General features: G+C 43.5%; 1 protein-coding gene across 1 annotated transcript in view; it reads right to left on the minus strand.

Moving 5' to 3' along the window:
• Nucleotides 1-25,599, minus strand: part of RTN4RL2 (reticulon 4 receptor like 2) — a 208,346-nt gene that overhangs the window by 130,467 nt on the left and 52,280 nt on the right. The window contains exon 2 of the mRNA XM_083146128.1: nucleotides 8,994-9,490. Within this exon, the coding sequence (XP_083002254.1) occupies nucleotides 8,994-9,490 (497 nt within the window). The remainder of the gene's footprint in view (nucleotides 1-8,993; nucleotides 9,491-25,599) is intronic.

Below are 25,599 nucleotides of genomic sequence, written 5' to 3' on the forward strand. Positions count from 1 at the left end.
TCACCAAAAAGGGGGCAGGTGCTGACATGTGATGTCAGCTGCCTGCCCCGAGAAGGGCGTTCCCATGCTTTGGCCCGTGCACCCCCTGCCCTTTGCAGCAAATAAGATCTGCAAGTGTGAAACTCACCAAAGCCTTTCGTTCCCGGTGTCTGCACATTCGCAAATACACGCATGCACAGACATCCCACCATCGGAATGGGTCCGAATATGGCCCTGTCCGATCAAATCTGAGTCACCTCCATGGTTTTGTCCATTTGCTAAAAAAGCAGCCTTGCAATCCCCTATGGGGAAATTTACAAAGATGGGAATTCTATTTCTCATGGGATGTTGCTATGGGTAATCAATTAGAATCTACTTATTTATTTATGCAAAAAGGGGGTTTATGTAACCTGCGCTCTTTTCATGAAGTGTAATACAATCGTGGTGTGTGTTGCACTTATTGATGGATTGGATTGGTAGATTGATAGATTGGATTGATAGATTGTATGAGTAATAAAATGTACTTTATTCAAGGGATGACAAAAAACGGGGGTCAGGTTGCTGGGGTGGGGCAACAGGAGTGGCAATCCTGGGCTATGCTGGGTGGGGTGGGACTGGTAAGTGGGGGTGAACGGGGTTAAAGGGGTTAAAGTCAGTGGTAATGAAAGGGTACAGTCTCGGTCGGATTTTGCAGGTTCAAGTGGCACGGGAGCCTGGCGTCCTGTCCCACCCTTCTGTACACTTTTACCTGACTCCTAGGTCCCTCCCTGTCCTCTCTGCAGATCTGTGCTGAGCAGAAGCGGTGTCTTGCTTCCTTGTTCCTACCACGGTGCCTCCGGGCTTCCAACTTTTGTAGAGCACCGTGCGCTCGACTCACCTATTAGGGAGGAGACTTATTGTATGTGCTGTATCTCCTACGCATGTCGACTATCCTTAGCTTTCTTCAGGGAGTGTGGAGCCTCTGTCCAGAGGGCTTTTTGTAGGGGCTGTCTATACAGCGGTGGCCATCTTAAGTCAGGGAAAGGTCATGTAATCTGAATGGGGCAGCTATTTTGCTTGTGGTATCTGTAATACCTGGACTTGAGTGGGAGGCATCATGCCATTTCTGTGATACTTAGTCCGCCATAAGAGTTTCTGGATCAGTAACCTCATGCAGTGAAAACGTCCTAATGCAATTCTGCTTTGTGTCATAAACAGTCTCCTATGGCTGTGCATTACTTTTGTGTCATATATGGAATTTTCTTATCACTGCAGTCTGGCTTTTGCTTGTACATAGAGACGACTGTGCATAGTGAAGGGGCTGAGAGGGTCTGATAGGTGGGTCAGATTGGTGTATTTCTTGTCAAAAAGCATTGCAATGAAACTTATTTCAGACTGAACATCTGTATGATTGTCATCCTGTTTTTATTGATTTAATTTCATTATCTACATTCAGGCCTTTGGGATGCAGTGTTCTCAGTATAAACATCCATTTCAGTTCCTCTTTGTTTATTCTGTTAATGTAGTTGCCTCCCATCCAATTCTTTTCTACTACCTTGATCCCTATCATGCTCAGATCTCTTGGTTGCTATTGTGCACATCTCTAAAGTGCTTGGATAAGCTGTGTGTGTCTAAGCCCTTTCTGATGTTCCTGATGTGTTCTCCTGCTCTAGTCTTGAGGTTCCTAATGGTGTGTCCTACGTATTGTAAATTGCATGGGCAGCTGGCTAGGTATATAATTGAGGATCTCCTCTTCTAATAAGACGTGCCAATGTTTATTTAAAATTCTTTGCAGTTTCAGGTTGTCTTTATTGTATTGTGTTATGAGTGCTGTCTTAAAGAGTTCGTCATTGTTTTTTTTCTTTCTGTTTGTAAATCAGGAGTGATTCTCTATGTATGTCTGCAGCCAGGGCCGGTGCAAGGCATCTAGACGCCCTAGGCAAACCTACAGGATACCGCCCCCCCCGCCCCCAAAAAAAAAAAAAAAACTTGCACCACAACACTTCCCCTGCCACTGAGCAAACTGTTGTGTGTACCCTGCTTTGTGTGTACTTTTCTGTTGTTTAGTAGGTTTTACACATTTATAGACTATGTATATATATATATATATATATATATATATATATATATATATACTGTATAGCTATAGACACACTATCTGTATAGATATAGACACACACAGCACAGCCTGGCTAAATAGTGACTCACTGTACTGTTGTAACCCAGGCCAGGCTGCTGCTGCTCACTCTCCACCCGCCACCGCCCATCAGATGGATCCCCAGCCGCCAGTGGCGTAACTAGAAATTTTGTGCCCCCCCTGCCAAAAAATTTCTGGCGCCCACCCCCATACTTGAATTTATTTATATATTTTTAAATACATGCTTGTTGCTGGGGGTTTCTATGCTTGTTGCCAGGGGTTGCAGGCACTTTACGACCTGAGCTCCCCTAACAGACACTAGAGGCCATTTTTGCAGGGACACTTTAGACGATAGGCAGACCATTTGGAATCTACCATGACCAGAGGCTGGCCAGCAGCTTCTATCCAGGGGGACAAGTGCAATCAAGTGGCCCTGGAATTTCCCTTTCTATCGCAAATCATCCCTCTGGCCTCTTCACTGTCCACCTCAAAGCAATCTTCCCTTGCATATACTGTATATACTGTGCTTGTGTTTTATATATATATATATATATATATATATATATATATATATATATATGCAATGTATACTGTATACACTGAATATATTTTTTCACCATTTTCATGCTTGTTGCTGGGGCCGGGTTGGGGGGAAGAATAGGAGGAGACAGAAGGAATAGGAGGAAGAATAGGGGGAGACAGAAGGAATATGAGGAAGAATAGGGGGAGACAGAAATAATAGGAGACAGAAATAATAGGAGGAAGAATAAGACGGAAGTAATGGGGGGGGCGGGATTGGAAATATGGAAAATTGAAAATAAAATGATCTCATCTGTTTTCTCTTACAGTGGTACAAATTCCCCCACTGGAAACCCTTCTACAGTACCACATTTATAGTTCAATCTAGGTAGCAGCAGATGTGTCACTTCTGCACTCCCCAGTGACCAGTCACCAGTCAGCTCTGGAGGAGCCCGGGCAGCTGCCCACAGCGGCATGGTGCCACCCCCCCCCCCCGCACACCTCCCCGATCCGGTGGTCCCCCAGCTCAGTGATAATGCCGAGTATACTGTGGGGCATGACGACGTGCAGTAGTTGCAATGTGTGCTGAGTGTAACAGGCCCGGGTGTCGGGATAGCAGTGGTTGTGTGCAGCTGTACACGCACCTGACTCACCTGCTGCTGCTGTTGTTGATGGCGCGAATTGGACTCCTCACTGACAGCTGCTACAAGGCAGGCACTCAGACGCTGCCCAGCTGTTCCTGACCCAGCGTGTGGCCGGGAGAGGTCAGGTGGCGAGTGGGCAGTGTCCTGTCACTCACTGTCGGCATCACTGGGCGCCGTGACAGTGAGCAGATTCCGGCCTCTGACTGTTTTGACACTGGAGAGGTCAGGCGGTGAGTGGGTTCCAGCGCTGGAGATGCAGCTCTGCGGCCTGCGCAGCATGACGTATGGGTCACGCTGCGCAGGCCTCAGCACTGCACCTCCGGCGCCGGAACCCGTTTGTGGCACCTGACACAGCAATCACCTCCATCCATTCCAGGGTCACAGCAGCTGCCTGCCACGCTCCACCGCAGTATGTCTCCACCAAAGTAAGGAGGGCAAGGGCGGTTTTCTTTTGGGGATGCCAATCCCGGGATTGAGCATTTTTCAATCCTGATTCCCGGGATTGAAAAAATGCCCCGGGATTGGCATCCCTACTTGGCAGCTCCTCATTACTATGTCTATCCCTGGGCCAATGATACTGAAGGAATCAGGTGGCCCCGCCCCCTCCTAGTAGGACACTGCTGCCATCTTCCCTCTCTGTAATTATGCAGGACGGTCCCATGAAATGATCAGCTCCTGGGAGCATGGCCGAGAGGTATGCCAGACCCAAGTAACTTTTGGGGGCGTGGTCTAATCACGGGGGCGTGGCTACGTCCCGCAATTAGGCCACGCCCCAAAATGTTACAAGGGGGGTCAAATGTTAGGGGGGGCACCCTATAAATAAGTTGAGGCCGGGGGGAGTGTTATATATTGCAATAGCCCACCCAGCAATAGCAGCACACATATACAGCATGTGTGCACTGTGCTGTCAGCATGAGCTCTCACGCTGTCAGTGTGAGATGGTCATGCTGAGCCCAATGTCAGCAGCACAATGCACAATATAGGTGTGTGTGTGTGTGTGTGTGTGATCCTGCGGGGGGAGGGGGGTGTCGGATCAGGGTCCCTGCTCGGCACCACTAGCAAGAAGCCCAGGGGAAGTATGACAGGCAGGAATATCATGTTCATGCAGAGTCAGCAGATCTCTGTGCCTGCCTGCCTGCTGGATGGGGACTGCGACTGCAAGTTTATGGGCGGGCTCCAGCGGAGGGGGAGAAGGGGGATTTTGGAAATCACTCACCACTTGTTGATCGCTGCAGGCAGCTTCCAGTTCCTTCCTCCGGCTCTCCTCTGCGGTAGCTTCCTTCCTGCTGCTGCTGCTGCTGGCCGGCTACAGCTCACTACCGCCCTCCAGTGGCCGGCGCCCTAGGCAAATGCCTAACCTTGCCTAGTGGTGGCGCCGGCCCTGTCTGCAGCTTTATTGTATTCTCTTATGATATTTTGTTCCTTGTGTCTCGTAATCTGCCTGGTTGGTGCAGTTTCTCCTTATACATTTGAATTGATTAAGGGGAATGCTGTTGAGCCAGTTGGGATGATGTCCACTAGATGATAGTATATAACTATTTACGTCCACTGGCTCATATAATATTGTTTTCAATAAAGATAGTGAGGTCTAGGAAGTTAACTTTTCTGCAGCTGTATTCTGTATTGAAAATAAGATTGTGACTTTTGTTGTTGAGATGTTTGGTGAATGTCTGTAAACTTTGTTCATTTCCCCTCCAGATGAAAAGAATGTCATCTATGTATCATCGCCAGAGGACCAGATTCTCCCCCAGCTCATAGTCTGCCCAGATGTTGTCATCTTCTTACTTGCTCATGAGTAGATTGGCATAGCTGGGGGCGAATCTGGTCCCCATGGCGGTCCCTTGTATTTGCCTGTTATATGTGTCCCCAAACCAAAAGTAATTGTGTTTGAGAATGTAGTGCATACAGTTGGTAATGAATTCAGATTGTGATTGTGGCCAAACCTTCCAATACTTATTTATATAGCTTTTTTAGAAGATAATAGTATCTGATTTGTTGGACATAGCAACATCCCATGTGAAATAGAACTCCCATTTTAGTAAATTTCCCATGGGGGAAGGGCTATAAAAAATAAGAAAATGTACAGATGGAGCACCTCTCATTCTTGCCGCCAGCACGCCATCACAGAGGTTTTGGCGACCCTTGTGCTCCCACCCTCCAAGAGGCATTGATGCTCACCATGCAATACAAATCACCACCAATCTAGCTAAGGATTGATATACTGTACCGATGGAACCCCGCCATTTGCCAAGCGGAGCGAGCTTACACAGTATACTTCAGTACATGTATCTCATCCCTGTGAACATCGCTTCGGCTCCAACTGTATTGTACAACTGTATAACGGGGAGAGATAAAATCTCCTCCCTAAGTTCCTGGATACCCTCTTTATACAGTATTTCCTATTTGCGGTACTCAGTAGTAATGTGCTAGGTGGACAATTGGAGGGGACCCTACCTACATTTGCTTGCTGCTTCCCTTACTGATGTCATATAAACTACTACTGTTCTGAAAGCCAAGAGTCTCCTCTTTCATATGATACCAGTCTCTAGGACACATAGAATCGGAGATATCATGGTGCAAAGTAGACACATTTTTCCCCATTGACTAGAATGGCCCCCTTAATTCAGATCTGCCATGGGTTCTGATACTTGCAGTTACCCTTTCTGGGGTCTCAGAAACTTGGTAGATAAACATCTCCTCTTCAATATGAACTCAGTTCTGAGCCAATTGGACCACCATAACCAGAGAAATTAAGCTTTAAGCTCATTTTTATTTATCCATATGGTTAAGCTTTAGCATGTTAGCATGCTTTTACACCAATGCTACTGACTCTGTAGCAAATGCTATGGTTCTTGCTGCATGGAGTTGCACAAAAAGGCTTTTATGTAAAAAAATTGTGTGTGTGCGCTTAGGTTTATTAAATATAACTTTCATAAATGTTTCAATTAAAAAAATAAAATAAAATCACAGTGATCAAACACAGGTTTCCAGCGTGTAGAGCGCAGTTATCCACCAGCCTACGCCACTTGGTGATGTGTATGTAGAGAGTGCTCTCATTCAGAGGCAGCCATAGCACCATTCCAGAAACTTGCTACAGCACCTCAGACACTCCCATTCTTTGCAGCCTGATATATCCAGTTCTATGTGTCCTAGAGACTTGAGACTACTATTTGAAAGAGGAGACTCTTGGCTTTCAGAGGAGAAGTTTATATAACATCAGTAGTGTAAGCGGCAAGCAACTGTAGGTAGGAGTCCCTCCATTTGTCCACCTAGCACATTAGAGTACCGCAAATAGGAAATACTGTATAAAGAGGCAGTGTTTTGGCATCCAGGAACTTAGGGAGGAGCTTTTATGCCTACCCATTATATTTATAGAGATATCACTTATCTCTTTAGCCATTACAGTACAGTGCAATAAAAGCTGTTTGTGGCCGTGCAGAAGCACTAGCGTCTATGCCTATGCAGATGCACAGAAAGCTTTATAGGGAGGCAGGTTTTTTTGTGTGTTAAATATACAGTAATGTACAACATGCTGAGAGGCGCACTTATCCACTAGCCTGTACACCTGATAAGAGTGGCCAAAGCATCCACTCAGATCAATCTGTATATATGAAAAGTAGAGGGAGTTTAGGTGGTTATTAATGGGCAGTTAAAGTAATTAAAATGATACGGTCATTGGGTCTACAGCAAGTTGGTCGACAAAACATTGGGTCGACACCATTAGGTCGACATGGGGATTGGTCAACATGGTTCTAGATCGACATGGGTCATGGTCGACATCGGTTTAGGTCATCAGGTCATTAGGTCAACACAAGCATTAGGTCTTTTCATTGTTTTCGAGCTGACGTGCCGACAGGCGGTATTTCATGCCTTACCATCCACTAGGGCATGGTGGGAGAAAAAAATAGTGTGCCCAAAGTATTGCGATGCAGTGCAGTGGAAACTGCGTCCATGTAGACTGTGTCAACATTCGGGTAAAAAAACAGTGAAAAACCCCATGTCGACCTTTTGACTGTCTACCTTTTGACTGTTGACCTAGACCCTGTTGACCTATTGCTTGTGTTGAACTTTTGACCTCTCAACCTACACCCATGTCGACCTAATGGTGTCAACCTAATGCTTGTCAACCAACTTGCTGTAGACTAAATGATCCCAACTCATTAGAATTAAGAGAGAGTGATTTATAATAACTTAACTGCACAATAATAAATTATAACTACTTGCCCATTAATATCCCCCAAACCCTCGCCGTATGTCTTTCTTTTGATTTATTTTATTTATAACCTAACCTCCCTCAATAATTCTACCCCCCCTCCCCCAAGGATCTCATGATTCAAATCACTTCATTGAGAATACATTATACTCGCCCCATCCCACACCATCTCTGTGACTGGTTGTTGTGTGTTGCTCCACCTGCTGCCCCCTTGCTGCTTTGCCTGAGCTCACTCTCTGAGTCTAAGCTGGGCCTGACTCTCCTCTTGTAGTGCTGCGGAAGCAGTACATCTGTCAGAACAGATGTAGGTCGACCCCGGAAGGTCGACTGTCCCCAAGGTCGAGAGGGTTAAAGGTCGACATGGCTCAAGGTTGACATGACTTAAGGTCGACATGGCCCAAGGTCGACATGGTTTTAGGTCGACAGTCATTAGGTCGACATGTGTTTTCACTGTTTTTTTACCCAAATGTCGACACAGTCGACATGGACACAGTTGGAGTTGAACCGCAGCCCCTCGCAACGCTCGCTTCGCTCGCTGCGCTCGGCACACTATTTTATTCTCCCACCACGCCCTAGTGGATGGTAGGGCATGAAATACCGCCTGTCGGCACATGTCGGCTCAAAAAACAGTGAAAAACTCATGTCGAACTAATGACTGTTGACCTAAAACCATGTCGACCTTGGCCCATGTCGACCTTAAGTCACGTCGACCTTGAGCCATGTCGACCTTGAGCCACGTCGACCTTTAACCCTGTTGACCTTGGGGACAGTCGACCTTCCGGGGTCGACCTAATGACTGTGGACCTAAGTCTGGTCTGACAGATGACCGTTTCCCAGTGCTGCCCAGTGCATGCCGAAATGCTGCAGCTCATTGTGGTTCAGGGCATTATGGGAAAGGGCTAGGACTGGGAGAGACCTCATGACTTCTCTCCCAGCTCTGTCAGCTGTAATGTACATAGTGTTGCATCTGGCAGAGATGGAGCAGGCAGTGTTTCTGCTAACGGTTGTGGCTAGGAATGATATAAACAGTAGGGAACTGGTTCTTCCAGCTGGTTATATGCCCACAGAGTGTGCAGTCACTATCAAAACCACCCTAGTTACAGCCGTAGATAGGTTAGCCTCCAAAACAGATACACTAATGTTTAACACTAAAAATTATATTTTGTTATGGTAACTTACATTCAATACATAGATGCTAAGGACTATAGGGTCTGATTCTGTGGCAGAAGTAAAGTAAAAAGAGAATATAACTACAGTATGCACCATGGTAAGTTCACACAGCACTGTACTTGAGGAAGATTTAAAATGTACAGAGAAACCTAAATTGCAGTGTAAAATCAAAGCTGTCCAGTGGGGTACATACATAAGTAGCTAGTAAATACCCTCCATCCAAAAACAATAATTGCACTGTATGTCCACTCTTTGCATGATATGTCTAGGTGAACTATAACTTGCTCTTTTTTTAACTTATTTCCACCTCAGAATCAGACTCACATTCACAGTAGAATCAGTATTTTCTCACCGGCAGCCCAGTCAGGCGGTTGTGCTGTAAGTAGAGGTAGCGCAAAGAGTGGAGACCCCGAAAAAGATCAGCTGGCAACCTGTGGATATGACATTGATAGAGGTGCAGAGAAAGCAAAGATTTGAGGCCACCGAAGGTGTCCGGCTGGAGGGGTGGCAAATATGGATTCTTGCCTAGGTCCAACTCCTGAAGGTGCTCCAGGCCCTGGAATGTTCCAGGATGCAGAACAGAGATTCGATTAGAGAAAAGCCAAAGGATAGATGTAAAGGGAGAAAAGAGCCCAGGATTTAACTCAGAGATCTGGTTGTTCTGCAGGAAGACTCTGCGTGCCTCAATGGGCAGGGGTGAAGGAACACGTGATAGGTTGTGGGATTGGCAGCTGGCTGTTGGAGGTGAGGGATAGCACGTGCAAAGGGAAGGACACGGGGAGAAGGAAAAAGGGTAAGAGACTGAAAGGGGAAGGATGAGGAAAAAAACAAGGAGGTACTGGAGGGAGCCTATGACAGCAAATGTGAGACACCGATGTATAAAATGCATGAAATCCAAAATTATATGGAAGACAGATAAGTGAGGAAAAAAGAAAGAAGAAAAAAAAAAACATAGATTAGTATGTTTCACCCTTAATATGACCATTTAACCTTTATACAAAAACTGTTTATACAGTACACTATATATAACCTCCTAGTACATTTTTGCAAAATAAGATCCAGAGTCAATTCCTGGATTTGTAATTAGGAATAATTGACACAAGGGGCATCATCGGGCCAACCATAACCGGGTAGACCATAAATATTGAAGGAGCATCTACTTCTACGTAAAGGAGCATCTACTGTTTTTAAGGCGGGGATAAATGCAATAGGTTCTATTTGGTGGAGGTGCAGGACTTCAGTTGACAACGCCCATATTTTTAATGCAGCTATCATTTACAAGGCAAAACCTTGTAAGTAATTGCCTTTTTAAAAATAAAGGAATTCTCCCCCAAAGACCTGCACCTCTGGTAATTCACACCCTTTTGCTTGGACGGTATTCATGTCAAATTCAAAAGTGTCTCCAACTTCAAGAGAAATGGGAAATAGTAATAAAAAATAATAATCTTGGTTTTATATTATTAACTTTTGCCATAACATCATCCTAAACATAATCTTGACATAGCCCTGGCATTTGTCCAAGTCTTACTGTAAATATAAAATATTATAAATGTTAATCCCACTTAAAACCGGGCCAAACCACAGAAGGAGACATGGTTGTTCATACGTGGCAATGGGACATGCATGCATGCGTGTGAAACGCTCGCATGTCCCCGTCTCTGCGAATGCAGCGCAAAGGGGGAAAGCTCTGGCTAGCTGGCGGAATGAACAAGCGTATCTCCATCTGTAAGAAACTAAACAGAAGAGTTGCCCTATCCAGGGCAGGATTTACGTTCACATGGGCAAGGATACGGTAACTAGGTCAACAAGAATTAGGTTGACATGACTGAAGGTTGACAGGGTCATTAGATCGACACAAGCATTATGTCGACAGTCAAAAGGTCGACATGTGGTTTTTTCACTCTTTTTGAATCGACATGTGCCGGTAGGCAATATTTCATACCCTACCATCCACTAGGGCGTGGTGGGAGAATAAAAGAGTGTGCCTGAAGCATGGCGAAGGGTCGCAGTGGTCCATGCAGACTGTGCTGACAGTCGGGACAAAAAAGTGAAAAACCCCACAATGTTTTCACTGTTGACCTTCCCCATGTCAACCTCATGCTTGCGTTGACCTAAAATGACCCTGTCGACCTAACCCATGTTGAACTTCAGTCATGTCAATCTTCATGCATGTCGACCTAGTGGTGTCGATCTTGTTGGTGTCTAATGATCCATACCCCATTAGCTGACAATCATCAAGAGCTTATTCTGTGAATCAGTGGAGCTGTGACCAGCGCTTCCAATGCCATGTGGTTTTTAAGTAAAGGGCTCCTTCAATGTTTAAGGCCACCTATCATTCAGCAAACTCTGAAAATGTAAAGTGTTAAGAGTTTTCCTGCAAAAACCAATGCCATCTTCAGATGGCATGGTTTCTAGGATAATTACCAGAAACCAGGCACTAAAGTAGTTATGAATGATATAATTAATACAAATTTTTTTTTTCAAATAGCTGTAGAGAAAATTATGCCTGAGCTAGCACAAAAGATGACCTACAAAAGTACCAATAGAAACGAACAATTGATATTCTCTGCACTCATAAAGTAAATTGAGACAGGACTGATATTAATCCATAAATGCAATATTTTAATAAAAGATACCAATATTTATAACAGTCTCTTGAGTTATACACATATATATATATATATATATATATATATATATATATATATATACATATATATATATATATATATACATATATATATACATGGAGAGATCGACCGGCACTTGGTACATCCAGAGAACTTGAGGAGGTGCCTTCCACAAAAGAAATATAGCAGCGGTTTTCAAATGAATGAAACTGGAGGCGGCACTCTCAAAAAACGTGAAAAACTTGTATTTAAAACATCACAGTGATAAACATGTCAGCATAACAAGACTTGTTATGCTGACATGTTTATCACTGTGATGTTTTAAATACAAGTTTTTCACGTTTTTTGAGAGTGCCGCCTCCAGTCTTCATTCATTTGACAACCGCTGCTATATCTATATCTATATCTATCTATATAAATATATATATATGCAGGCTTAGACCGGCACTTGGTACATCCAGACAGCAAGGGGGTGCCTTCCACAAATAAATATAGTAGCGGTGTTCAATCAATAGAATGAAAGAAAACTGGAGGCGGCACTCTCAATAAAACAGGTAACTGTGTATTAAAGCATCAAAATCACAGTGGAAAAAGTCACAGCATATTGTGTCGACCGTTTCGGAGCATTCGCTCCTTCTTCAAGACTGCTGGCTGTACAGTAACATTCAAACAAAGCGTGGTGTGCAGAAAACAACAGATTTAAAAAAAAAACTGTTTTCTAAATCTGTTGTTTTCTGCACACCACGCTTTGTTTGAATGTTACTGCACAGCCAGCAGTCTTGAAGAAGGAGCGAATGCTCCGAAACGGTCGACACAATATGCTGACACGTTTTCCACTGTGACTTTTTCCACTGTGATTTTGATGCTTTAATACACAGTTACCTGTTTTATTGAGAGTGCCGCCTCCAGATTTCTTTCATTCTATTGATTGAACACCGCTACTATAAATATATATATATATATATATATATATATATATATATATATATAAGTGTAGGATCCGGCACTCCCTTCAATAAAGATGAAATGCTGTGGTGCCCTCCAAAACCCTTTGTGGGGGTAACATACCAGTGTGGTGGGCGGCACTCAATCAGACTCGAACTCCTGTGTGAAGTAAAATAGCCTTTAATCTCCAACGGCGTTTCGGGGTAACAACCCCCGTTTTCAAGGACAGACACTCAAAATACAACTGCATAACATATTTATACATAAAATTCCCGCCACCAAACACCCAGAACTGGCGTGGACACGCCTTACTCACCTGTCCGGGCAATCACCGCTGGCGTCCGTCACTGCTGTCAACCACGTACCAGAGGTGCACCGCCGCAATGTCTCCCCAGGTTCCGTGCACCTCTGGTACGTGGTTGACAGCAGTGACGGACGCCAGCGGTGATTGCCCGGACAGGTGAGTAAGGCGTGTCCACGCCAGTTCTGGGTGTTTGGTGGCGGGAATTTTATGTATAAATATGTTATGCAGTTGTATTTTGAGTGTCTGTCCTTGAAAACGGGGGTTGTTACCCCGAAACGCCGTTGGAGATTAAAGGCTATTTTACTTCACACTGGAGTTCGAGTCTGATTAAGTGCCGCCCACCACACTGGTGTATATATATGTATATATATATATATATATATATATATATATATATATATACAAAGAATATACCCAGCGCAAAAAGTCCTCAGTGTTAAGTGTCAATAATTCCACATCAACTCCCAGTGTGTGCAGTCTTTTTCTTTAGGATCGTGCCATAGATCCAGACATGGGGAATCTTGCAAAAAGAGTAGAAAAGATGCACCAATGAGCACAAAGTAACAGAATTTTACTGATCAAATAAAGTTCACGTACACAGGGGTTAAAAGTATAATGCTTGCCAGCCAGATCATAACACCATCACAGCCCGGATACTCCTGTGGGGGATCACCGCTGCTCAGCTTCAGCCGCAGAGACCTCAGACCAAGACACTGCACCACTCGCACAGGACCAGAGGGGAACGCCGGCTGGAACACAGGTGGAAGAAGGACGTCTCCAACGTCGGACCATAGAAGCCACGCCCAACTAGTTTCGTCACACAGAAGGACTTCGTCAGGGGGTGTGGTTACCTCAGGTGAGTATCAGGTATTTATACCCACATTTCCTTTGCAGGTGTTTGCAATCAATGATCAACATACGGTAGCACTAAATTGGCACCATTCCACTCTAATACATACATTCACCAAATGCTTCAAAATACAAATATATCATAAAAAATACATCTATATACTTTTATACAGAAATCCACAGAAAAGTATGTGGAAAAAAACAAAAAAATCTATACAAAAAATACACTGCAAAGAAATCAGATCAAAAGCCGACATCAAACACATATGTGCGTCATTACTCAATAAAAAAAATACATATATATATATATATATATATATATATACATATATATTAAAAATACATACATATAAATAACACGAATCTATAAAAAACATATATATCTATATAAAGTGCCAATATGCATAATAGCAGCAGTTAATAGAGAAAGTATAATAATGCACATATGATTTAATAAAATATCGGCTCCAATCTGTAAAGAGAAAAACAATTAATACATGGACAATAAACATATATATGTTATATCTAATACAAAAATCTATAATAATGAGAAACAGGAGAGTAGCAATAGATATTTAATTCCATTAGATATAGATAATTCTTAATAGACAATATCAGTTTTTAGACACCACAAAATGCATAGTCAGACATGCGGTCAAAACCTCCCTCTATCGGCCAAGGGTACAGAGCACAGCTCAACAGTGTAACCTCCACCAAGAGAGGTCGACACTTAGTAGAAGGGAAACCTTCTGGATTTACACCCTTAGTACACTATCCCCACGAGGTTTAAACGAAGGTTGTGACATCACCTCCTTTTTGCAATAGTCGACATGAGTGTGTAGACCTCTCTTGGTGGAGGTTACACTGTTGAGCTGTGCTCTGTACCCTTGGCCGATAGAGGGAGGTTTTGACCGCATGTCTGACTATGCATTTTGTGGTGTCTAAAAACTGATATTGTCTATTAAGAATTATCTATATCTAATGGAATTAAATATCTATTGCTACTATCCTGTTTCTCATTATTATAGATTTTTGTATTAGATATAACATATATATGTTTATTGTCCATGTATTAATTGTTTTTCTCTTTACAGATTGGAGCCGATATTTTATTAAATCATATGTGCATTATGATACTTTCTCTATTAACTGCTGCTATTATGCATATTGGCACTTTATATAGATATATATGTTTTTTATAGATTCGTGTTATTTATATGTATGTATTTGTAATATATATATGTGTGTATATATATATATATATATATATGTATTTTTTTATTGAGTAATGACGCACATATGTGTTTGATGTCGGCTTTTGATCTGATTTCTTTGCAGTGTATTTTTTCTATAGATTTTTTTGTTTTTTTTCCCGTATACTTTTCTGCGGATTTCTGTATAAAAGTATATATATATGTATTTTTTATGATGTATTTTTTGTGATATATTTGTATTTTGAAGCATTTGGTGAATGTATGTATTAGAGTGGAATGGTGCCAATTTAGTGCTACCGTATGTTGATCATTGATTGCAAACACCTGCAAAGGAAATGTGGGTATAAATACCTGATACTCACCTGAGGTAACCACACCCCCTGACGAAGTCCTTCTGTGTGAAGAAACTAGTTGGCCGTGGCTTCTATGGTCCGACGTTGGAGACGTCCTTCTTCCACCTGTGTTCCAGCCGGCGTTCCCCTCTGGTCCTGTGCGAGTGGTGCAGTGTCTTGGTCTGAGGTCTCTGCGGCTGAATCTGAGCAGCGGTGATCCCCCACAGGAGTATCCGGGCTGTGATGGTGTTATGATCTGGCTGGCAAGCATTATACTTTTAACCCCTGTGTATGTGAGCTTTATTTGATCAGTAAAATTCTGTTACTTTGTGCTCATTGGTGCGTCTTTTCTACTCTTTTTGCATATATATATATATATATATATATATATATATATATATATATATATATATATATATATATATGAGCATAGATCAGTCCTACTTTAGAAAAAAGTGCATATATCCAGCATCAGGGCTGCGCTAAGTGAAAAGGGATCAGATCAGCCTGTAGCCAGACATTGGAAGGCCTGTAAACATAGCCTTCCCAGCATTCGATACAAGATGATTGACTGTATCAGTAGCGCACGCAGGGGGGGGGGTTCTGAGTACCCAGAAACCCCCCAGGAATCTAAGTGTTCTGGTCTGAAAGCTGAGTACTAGAATTTTAAAAATGGGGAACCGGAGATATGTGACTTCAAAGCAGTGGTCCCCATCCAAGCCTGTTAAATGCTCTCCCCAGTCAGATATTTCAGTTTCTGTCTAAGAGTATTTCTGATGGTATATTTCAAAAGCTGGGACTCTCCCTCTTTGATGGACACTAGCAGCTTGTCTCTACTGTGCCCAGAACCAGAGATATCAGCCTTCGTGCAGTTGGTTACTGCTCCAGCTCCACACACCTGGTATGTAGTTTTATATTCTCGTTGGCAGATTGCTCTGCCTCCTGAACTCTGATCCCCTAGTCCCCTAGTCCCCAATACCATTTGGTAGGTGGGATTCTTTAGTTTTTAATTCCATTAAAAGTCCTCCCACCAGAAAATAATGAATAATAAGCTCACTCCACTATACACCCCTCTGCTTATTAAACATCCTCTACCACCCTGGAAGTTATGTATCAGGACCCATTCATTCAACCCAATGCCCCCTTCTCCCACCATCTGTGCAGTAAAGGGGTAATTAGTGGAAATGACTGAGCCCTACATGCTGAGCTTTTGATATAATACCTCCTACCACCCAAGGGACATCAAAGCTTCCCCCACCCTTACCGCTGGAGGATCAGTAGGGGCCCCAATACGTTGCTATGCCCATGGATCTAAACTGCTGTTATGTGTATGTATATATATATATATATATATATATATATATAAAATTATTAGGTACTTGTGTAATATCTGGGCGCCCGATTTTTTCATCGGGTCTCAAAAATCGGTCGCATCGCATTGCATGCGACCAAATCGCATGCAATGCAATGCGATCGACCCAATTTTTACATTGGATCCAATGTTAAATGCCCCCCAGACCCCATTTTTAATTGTATACCCACCCTTTTTATACCCCCACTATCCACGTTGGCATGGAGTTGATTTTATATAGTGTGGCGAGCGCAGCGAGCCACTGAGCCCGAAGCTTGGCGAGCGCAGCGTGCCCCACGAGGGGACACGGAATACATGTTAAGTAATCCGCGTCCCCCCGCGGGGCTCGCTGCGCTCGCCACACTTCAGACTCGGTGGCTCGCTGCGCTTGCCACACTATATAAAATAAACTCCACGCCAACGTGGATAGTGGGGGTATGAAAAGAGTGGGTATTCATTTAAAAATGGGGTCTGGGGGGGGCATTTAACATTGGACTCAATGTAAAATCGGGTCTCATGGACCATTTAACATTGGATCCAATGTAAAAATCGGGTCGATCGCATGCGATTTGGTCACATGCGATGCGATGTGACCGATTTTTCCGACCCGATGAAAAAAATCGGGTCCCATCGCATCTAATTGCATGCCTTAAGTTAAGGCATGTAATCAAAAAATCGGACGCCCAGATATTACACAAGTACCAATTATTATCAAGGCCGGTGCAAGGCACCGGAGCGCCCCAGGCGAGTCGGGGTGGGGGCGCCCCGGTGCCAGGGGGAGGGAGGGGGGGGGTGGTACCTGTATAAAAAAATGCTGCCCCGGCGTCCCTGCAGTGCTGGGGCGGTCAGGGGTGTCCGTGCCGTAGGGGTACCTGCGGCGCCGTCATGTGTATAAAGCTGGCTGCGGCCGGCGGGGTCCCTGTAGTGAATAGCAAATAACTAGCGCTGCCGGCGCGCGCATAGCGCTAGTTATTTGCTTCTCACTACAGGGACCCCGCCGGCCGCAGCCAGCTTTATACACATGACGGCGCCGCAGGTACCCCTACGGCACGGACACCCCTGACCGCCCCAGCACTGCAGGGACGCCGGGGCAGCAATTTTTTTACACAGTTCGCTGGGGGTGAGGGGCGAACTGCCGCCCTCCAGGTGCCGGCGCCCTAGGCAAATGCCTAGAGCTGCCTAGTGGTGGCGCCGGCCCTGATTATTATTATTATTTATATACATTTGGTCTATCTATAATACTTTAACTGACCCGGCATATACTGGGTCACCTAAGTGTCCATCTCCTTGCTTTGTTCCGCCCCTCTCTGGAAACCCCCTTCTGAAAATCCTGCGTTTGCCCCTGTGTATCCCCCCGAACTTACGTGGGGGTGACAGAGGACAGGCACTGCTCAGATTGGAGGCTAAGTGGATTCATACCTTAGGCACTGTACAGCCAGACAGTCTTAACGAGCAATTACCCATGGCTTGCTTTTTGTAATCCACCCAGCATCATTCGGATGACAAGAACTGTTTCTGCTGTGTTCTAGCACTTTTTTCTAAAGTACTTTGCTTAGAGATGTTGCCCTCTGAACATTGCCTTATTAGTGTCACCTTCTGACACATCAACAGACAGTCTGACTGTTTCTTGAAATATTCCCTGTGACATTACAGCCCTATATGTTATGTTATTCCCATGGGTTGGTTCACTTGTCATAGCTTATTGTTGCAGCCTGTTATTACGTGGTTAACATTACAGTCGATATTTTGTCCATTCTCTGTAAAGTCGTCACCATTTGTTACTGTATTCCGTTCAGTCCACTCCCCGCACACTAGTGCACAACTCACGTCACACTCACTCCGACCACCACACACTGGCTTGTATCCAGTTACACATCCTCTTTAGTCGACACATCCTGTTTTTTCTACACGCACACAGCAGCACCACACTCATAACTATTCTCTGTAAAGCGCTGCAGAATATGTGTGTGCTATATAAGAACCTGTTAATAAATAAATAAATAAACAGTGATTAAACAAACTGGGTAGAAACAAGCTGACATAGAGGTAGGAGGGCCCTGCTCGAAAGCTTACAATCTATAGGGATAATAGGAGGTATACATAAGGATAGAATTCCATAGCATGACAGTCCCATAGGATTACAAGCTCGTCCTGATGGGATGCATATATATATATATATATATATATATATATATATATATATAGTACTTGTGTAGTTTCACGGCACCAGCATGGCGCTGTGCTACTTCCGGGTTCTACGCTCGGCAAACTATCTAAAATAAAGTAACCCACTATCCACGTTGGCATGGAGTTGATTTTAGATAGCGTAGCGAGCCACCGAGCCCGCAGCGTGGGTGAGCTAAGCGAGCCCCGCAAGGGGACTCAGACGCATGGCGCCATGCTGGCGCCGTGAAACTACACAAGTACCATATATATATATTCACAATTCTCACGTCTGAGACGCAATTGTAGCAGTATAACAAAGTTTGAAGAACAGGCAAAGATTTATGAAAATAGATTTGTTGAGAGAGGATACCCCCAATCCCCGATAGAATCCTCAAAAGCGAGAGCTCAAAATAAGCCAAGGGAAGAACTCCTAGTCTATAAGGATAAACAGTCATTGAACGAAGGGAATAATAGTAATAAAAAAATCTTTTGTCCATTTGTTACTCAGAACAACTCTGCTGATAGAGAGATCAAAAATGCCATTCGAAAAAACTGGCATATCTTGAAACTCGATCCTGTATTAAAAAAAGAACTACCCGATAGACCTGATTTAATCTTCAAAAAAGCAAAAAATTTGAAATCTATGGTTTCAAGAAGTAAATTAGAACCCCTGAAACTTAAAGAACCAAATCCAACTCTGGGGGGCCTCACAGGATTCTACCCGTGTGGGGGTTGCAATCTTTGCCCGATGGGAGAAAAAGGAGCAAAACGTTTTTTGGACAGGATGGGTAAAAAATTCCCAATTAAGACATTTATAAATTGCAACTCCAAATACGTGGTATATATGTTGGCCTGCCCCTGTGGCTATATGTACATAGGAAAGACGAAGCGTACCCTAAAGCTGAGGATATTAGGACATACACGAAATATAAAAAACAAAATTCTGAATCACAGTATACCGAGACACTTTCTACAACACCATAATGGTGATATAAGTGGCCTAAGATTTAAAGGAATAGAACTAGTACCACAAGATAAAAGAGGGGGAGATAGGGATAAACAACTGACAAGGAGGGAGACACAGTGGATCCTGACCCTTGATACTATTATTCCCAATGGATTAAACAAAAATTGTGAAATCACCCCTTTTATCAATAATATGTGAAGCAGTATAACAAAATATGAAACGTGTAATTTCTGGCGGTTGAATTAACTATACATAAGATAAGGAGTCCTAATAACCTGGAGCTGTAAATATAGTTTGAAGATTGGTCAAGCTTCAGTTAAAAAAGTTAAAAAGTAGGGGAAAAAAACGGTCTACTTTTTTGTATATGTCGATTGTGTGAAACAGGGGAATGGGTGTAAATAGATAAAAAGGGAAAAAAAACCTCCCAGGGACCCCCCGATAATATTACTAAGAGATAGTATTACTAAGAGATCTGTGGTCTAATGTTTATTTATCGGGAAACTACGGGATGCGGTCATTCGTCAGACTGCATTTAGGTCTACAGTCATTAGGTCGACCCCACTAGGTCGACTGGCAGGAAGGTCGACCTGACTTAAGGTCGACATGGGCCAAGGTCGACATGACTTAAGGTCGAATTTGCATAAAGGTCGACATGAGGAAGGTCGACTGGTCATAAGGTCGACATGGGTTTTTCACTGTTTTTTGAGCCGACATGTGCCGACAGGCGGTATTTCATGCCCTACCATCCACTAGGGCGTGGTGGGAGAATAAAATAGTGTGCCGAGCGCAGCGAGGCACTGTGTCCGAAGCATCGCGAGCGAAGCGAGCGATGCGAGGGTCCGATTCTCATTGCCAACTGTGTCCATGTCGACTGTGTTCACATTCGGATCAAAAAAACAGTGAAAAACCCATGTCGACCTTATGACCAGTCGACCTTCCTCATGTCGACCTTTATGCAAATTCGACCTTAAGTCATGTCGACCTTGGCCCATGTCGACCTTAAGTCAGGTCGACCTTCCTGCCAGTCGACCTAATGACTGTAGATCTAAATGCAGTCTGACGAATGATCCCATTCCGAAACTACAAAAGTAACCATTTAGTTATATCGATCCAGGTAGTGATGGTGAATCCTACCATTCCCTGTGTCGACGGGGTAATGGTTTAGAGGTCTATGCGTTCTTCTGTGCTAGCGGTGCAAACAGGGACTGTTTGAGAGATCAGGAGTATATATATATATACTAAAAATCACATGTATTGGATTTGAGATGGGGCCCGCAGTGTGCCAGTGTATGGGCAAATTGCGGGAATATACCTTTAAAAATTCTTTACAAAAACTTTTTTCTCTGAAGCTGCGGCTTAATCTACATACTTGTAAGAATGTGTATAAACGTATATGTAAGTTATCTCAATAATCTGTGAACCTCACCCATTGATATCCCTTGGTGGACAGTAACATTTGATAGATCGAGTCACCGTAGACTGTTGCGATCTGAACGTATAATTAATCTATACCGCTTATTCTTGTGCCTCCAGGTATAATACCTCTAATGCCGGAATGAAGGAACAAGATCTAAACTCATTCCACAGTGATATGTCTACCGATTTTTAACACATGTGTAGAGATAAATTCAATAGTTCTTACCACGATGCAGACAAATTAGGGGTCTGTTTGTCTATATATTTTGTGTATATGTAATTTTATGTTATTATTTGTATGTGTAATTCTTTGTATTGTGTATGTATTGTATCAGCAATGATTGGAAAGCAACTAAGTCTCTTAATGAGTAAGACTTTTAATGAACAGCTGTATGTAATTACTAATGAAGGGGGATGTATAAATGTGAGCCGTGCGTCTGGTGAGACAGCCCACTGACGAAGTCCATGACGACGAAACGCGTTTGGGCGTGCCTCACCAGACGCTAGAATTCAAACCTGACTCTGACACTGATCGGGAGAGCCGCTGCAGACTAGAAGATCCTGGTAAAAATTGTCTATCCGGTGTATCCTGACCAGCGTGGTTCCCCAGCTGCACAGACCAACGGTGACGTGTTTGCCTTATGGTTGTTGTATATATCATGTGGTACTCAAGCCCACACTGATGAATTGTGGGGTACGAGTATATGTATTTCATTTAACCTTTTACAAAGTGGCAGTTTGGCTTTTAAATAAAAACGTTGTTGCACTAAGGAGCGCTTCCCTCTGTACTTTTTCTGCAGATTGTTTTAATCCCTTTAGATCCAGGGATTCCCCACCAGTTGGAAGCTGCGGTTCTGAAAGCTTGAGAATCGAGTGCCCTTTAAGCAGACCCTGAGAAAGGACTGTGACTGTGATTATACGCAAACACTCAGGTGTAGTGTTTTTTTAAAAAAAAGACTTCTAAGCCAGAAAAACCAGCGCACCTCCTCCCTTTTCCCATTATATTTATATATATATATATATATATATATATATATATATCGCAATATTCCGGCGGCACTCAGGAATCAACTGAACAAGAAGCACAGCCTCACACGGGTATTAGCCGAAATTTCAATAAGGTTTACTTATTTTCATCAGGGCATAAAACAAAATTGCACTCACCATCTTTATGTGCTCCCTTCACCATGTGAGTCTGTTAATGCCGGGCAGCAGGCGTAGCTCCGCCCCCAACACAAGCCGGGCTGTGACGTCATCACAGTGCTCCCACACCCACAATAAACTATCAACACTGAAACAAATGACATGTATGAATGAAATTGGCTGCGATCAGATATAAACATAGTAGCAAAAGAATTGCATATTATTACACAACATAAAATCACACATAAAGCCTAAGCACCTAAGTGCTGTTGCTGCAGATGTAAAAGATGTGGTAATACAGGTAACATAAATAGTCATAGGAAAAATGCATTATAAAAAACAGTGCAGCCCAAGAGTCTCATTTAACCTTTGAGGACTGAGAGTTCCTAGTCTGTAAATCCACTCAGCCTCCCGCTGCAGAAGAAGCTTAGATCTGTTACCCCCCCTGACTGATGGGGGAACATGATCAATAATTTTGTGTTTAAAAGCAGTGGGGGAATGCCCCATCACTGCATAATGTCTGGCGACAGGTTGTTCGTTAGACCCCTTTAATACCGCAGTGCGTATGGCCATCCTGTGCTGTGCCATACGGACCTTGAATTGACAATCTGTCTTGCCAATGTAATATTTGCCGCAAGGGCAGACTAATGCATAAACTACATGGGTGGTGGAACAAGTGACCCTATATTTAATGGGAAAAGTGATGTTTTTAACAGGATGTTGTATGTTGTCACCCGTCCACATGTAGCTACATGTCACACAACCTGTGCATTTGACACAGCCAATCTTAGGTTTGCCAAGGAATGTGGGAATGTTGGACTTCTCAAAGTTAGTAATATCGCTGTGGACCAACAGATCACGCAAGTTACTACCCCTAGAATAACTGGTCATTAATTTTTTTTACATTGAGACTAGGTAAGTCTCTATCGGTGGAAATTATTGGCCAATATGTTTTAACAGCCACGCTGGCCTTTGCGCTAGCTGTGTTGTACCGATTAGGCCAAAAAATCTTATTAACTGAAGCATTACGGGGCTTGCGTTTAAGAGCTCTGGTTCTGGAAATCGCTAGGACCTTCTTCTTGGTCTCTAGCAATTGTTCATAATTGTACCCCCTTTCCAAAATTTTTTGTATCATTTGGTCTAACTGTACTTGGACATCCTCCTCATCATTGCAGATCCTGCGAACCCGCAGCATCTGCGAGTAAGGCAGCCCCTTAGTGACTGAAGGTGGATGAAAGCTGGCAGGGGATAATAACATGTTCCTGTCTGTAGACTTAACAAACAGTGAAGTTTTTAAACGGCCATCAGACACACTCTCACATCCAAAAAAATCGATCTGTTGATGTGATTGTGTGCAGGTGAGCTTAATAGGACTGTCACTAGCATTCTGATGATCAATCAACTCATTGAGTGCAGCTGTAGGGCCACACCACAACAGGATCATATCATCGATATAGCATGCGTAATAAAATAAATGTTTAGTGACCTCCGGGTTGGTAAAAAAAATATCACGCTCAATCATCATCATATAGGCATTAGCGTACGATGGGGCCACTGAGGACCCCATCGCACAGCCCGTGAGCTGAAGAAAGAATTGGCCATTAAAATAAAAATAATTTTTAGTCAGAACCATCTCCAATAGGTCACAAAAAAATCCCACATCTGGACCTTGATATTTAGGACTGTTAGATATAAGCCGTCTGGTTGCTGCTATGCCCTGCGGATGTGGAATGCTCGTATACAGTGAAGTCACATCAATACTACACAGTACACATCCGTCAGGAACACTGCCCAACTGATCTAAGGCAAGCAATAACGATGTAGTGTCCTGTAAATAGAAGGCAGAGTCCTGAATTACAGGTTGGAGGTAAATGTCCAAATAGGCTGATACCGGTTGAAAGATTGACCCCCTGGCAGAGATGATAGGTCTGCCAGGGGGGTTTACCAAACTTTTATGGACTTTGGGTAGGATATATAATAACGGCCTCCTAGGGAAGTCACAGGTAAGTATTTTTTTAGTGCGATTGGAAATAACACCGGTATCAACAGCAGTGGACAAATACTTATCAATTTCAGATTTAAAACCATTGGTAGGGTCAGCATCAAGCAATCGATATGTGGAAACATCACCAAGCTGCCTCTCTATCTCACAGCGATAATCTACTACATCTTGAATAACAATAGAGCCGCCTTTATCAGCGGCTCTAATCACGATGTCACGCCTGGTGCTCAAAGCTTTTAGTGCAACATATTCATCTTTATTTAAATTAGAATGGCGCGTGGACGCTGCCTCCTCCAATGGATTAATCGATGCTTCCACCAGACGCACAAAGGATTTTATAGATGCATTTAGAGATTGAGGATCATAGGTGGATTTTGGAGCAAGTTTATGCAGTTCCGGAGGTAGCCGGTCAGCAGATGGTACAGTGTCCAAATTTCCATAATGTTCCTGTAGTTTTAATTGACGGTGCAGTTTGTAAGTCTCCACTTTCCAAGTAAAAGGGTCAAATCGAGTAGTCGGAACAAAACTGAGGCCTTTGCGAAGTACTGCTTCTTCATTAGCAGAAAGCAGAGTGGAGGAAAGGTTAAAGATCACCTCTTGCTGCTTGGTGGCTTGCAAGCCACAGATGCGCCTCCACTGCCCCCCTCGCCGGCAGGGTCCACTTCTCCTGCTCGCTGAGCTCTGGTACGTACAGCTAAAGGGATGAAGCGCTTCCTAGAATTGCCTCTCGTGCGACCTTTCCCTTGTGACTCAAAGTCACTAGCTGAATTAGCTGAATCATTTGATGAACCCGTCTGGATCCCCCATCCACCTCTGCGTCGGTTGGGGACTCGATTTTGCTGACGGGAATATCCTGTTAACCAGCCATAAACGTTTTGACTCTCATAGTCTTGGCTGACTTTTAGAAATGTTTCTTTTTTATATTTGATTAGGTCACGCCTGTAATTCTCCACTTGAGTTTGAATTTTATCCATCCATTTTTCGGATGGATCATTAAGCAGAGTCTCTTTGTGGGTGACATCAAAAGCAGCCAACTTTTCTTTAGTCAAAGCCAGTTCACGTGAGGATTCTTCTACTACCAGCAATAATAAATCAAACGAACACTTGTTCAGTATTGCACACCATTTCTTACAAAAGGCGACATTGTGTCGACCTATAGTCGGAATGTTTGACACGCGGAAACCACGGGGAATTTTCCTTTTAGTGTAATATTCTGATAAGGTGGCAGCATGGTAATAGAAATCAACCTCACGTTTCTTTTACTGTATCTCAGGAGCTTATGATAAAGGTCTGCAGCGGCGGTGTTCTCAGGGGTATTGAGGATGCGATCCCTAATAATGATTTTATCAGCCTCCACATCGGAATAAGAATGCAGATCACCCGCATCAAGTACCACTCTTTCAAATGCGCTCTCCATGTCAGATGCAAAAACAGTTCTAAACAGCAGAGAGTAATAATGCGCTCTCAATAAAATGTACCACTCCACGGCACAAAACAGAACCAATGATGAAAAAAGAGCCACACACGTATCCAGGGTGCCTGGACCAAATACACACCACTGACAGGGTCACAACAGTGTACTTTGTAATGGTTGGTGGGTCCTGGCACTCGCTATACAAGGCTTACTTAGCCTGTTGCC

Source organism: Crinia signifera, chromosome 6 (assembly GCF_055691185.1).
Source record: "Crinia signifera chromosome 6, ASM5569118v1, whole genome shotgun sequence".
Lineage (NCBI taxonomy): Eukaryota > Metazoa > Chordata > Amphibia > Anura > Myobatrachidae > Crinia > Crinia signifera.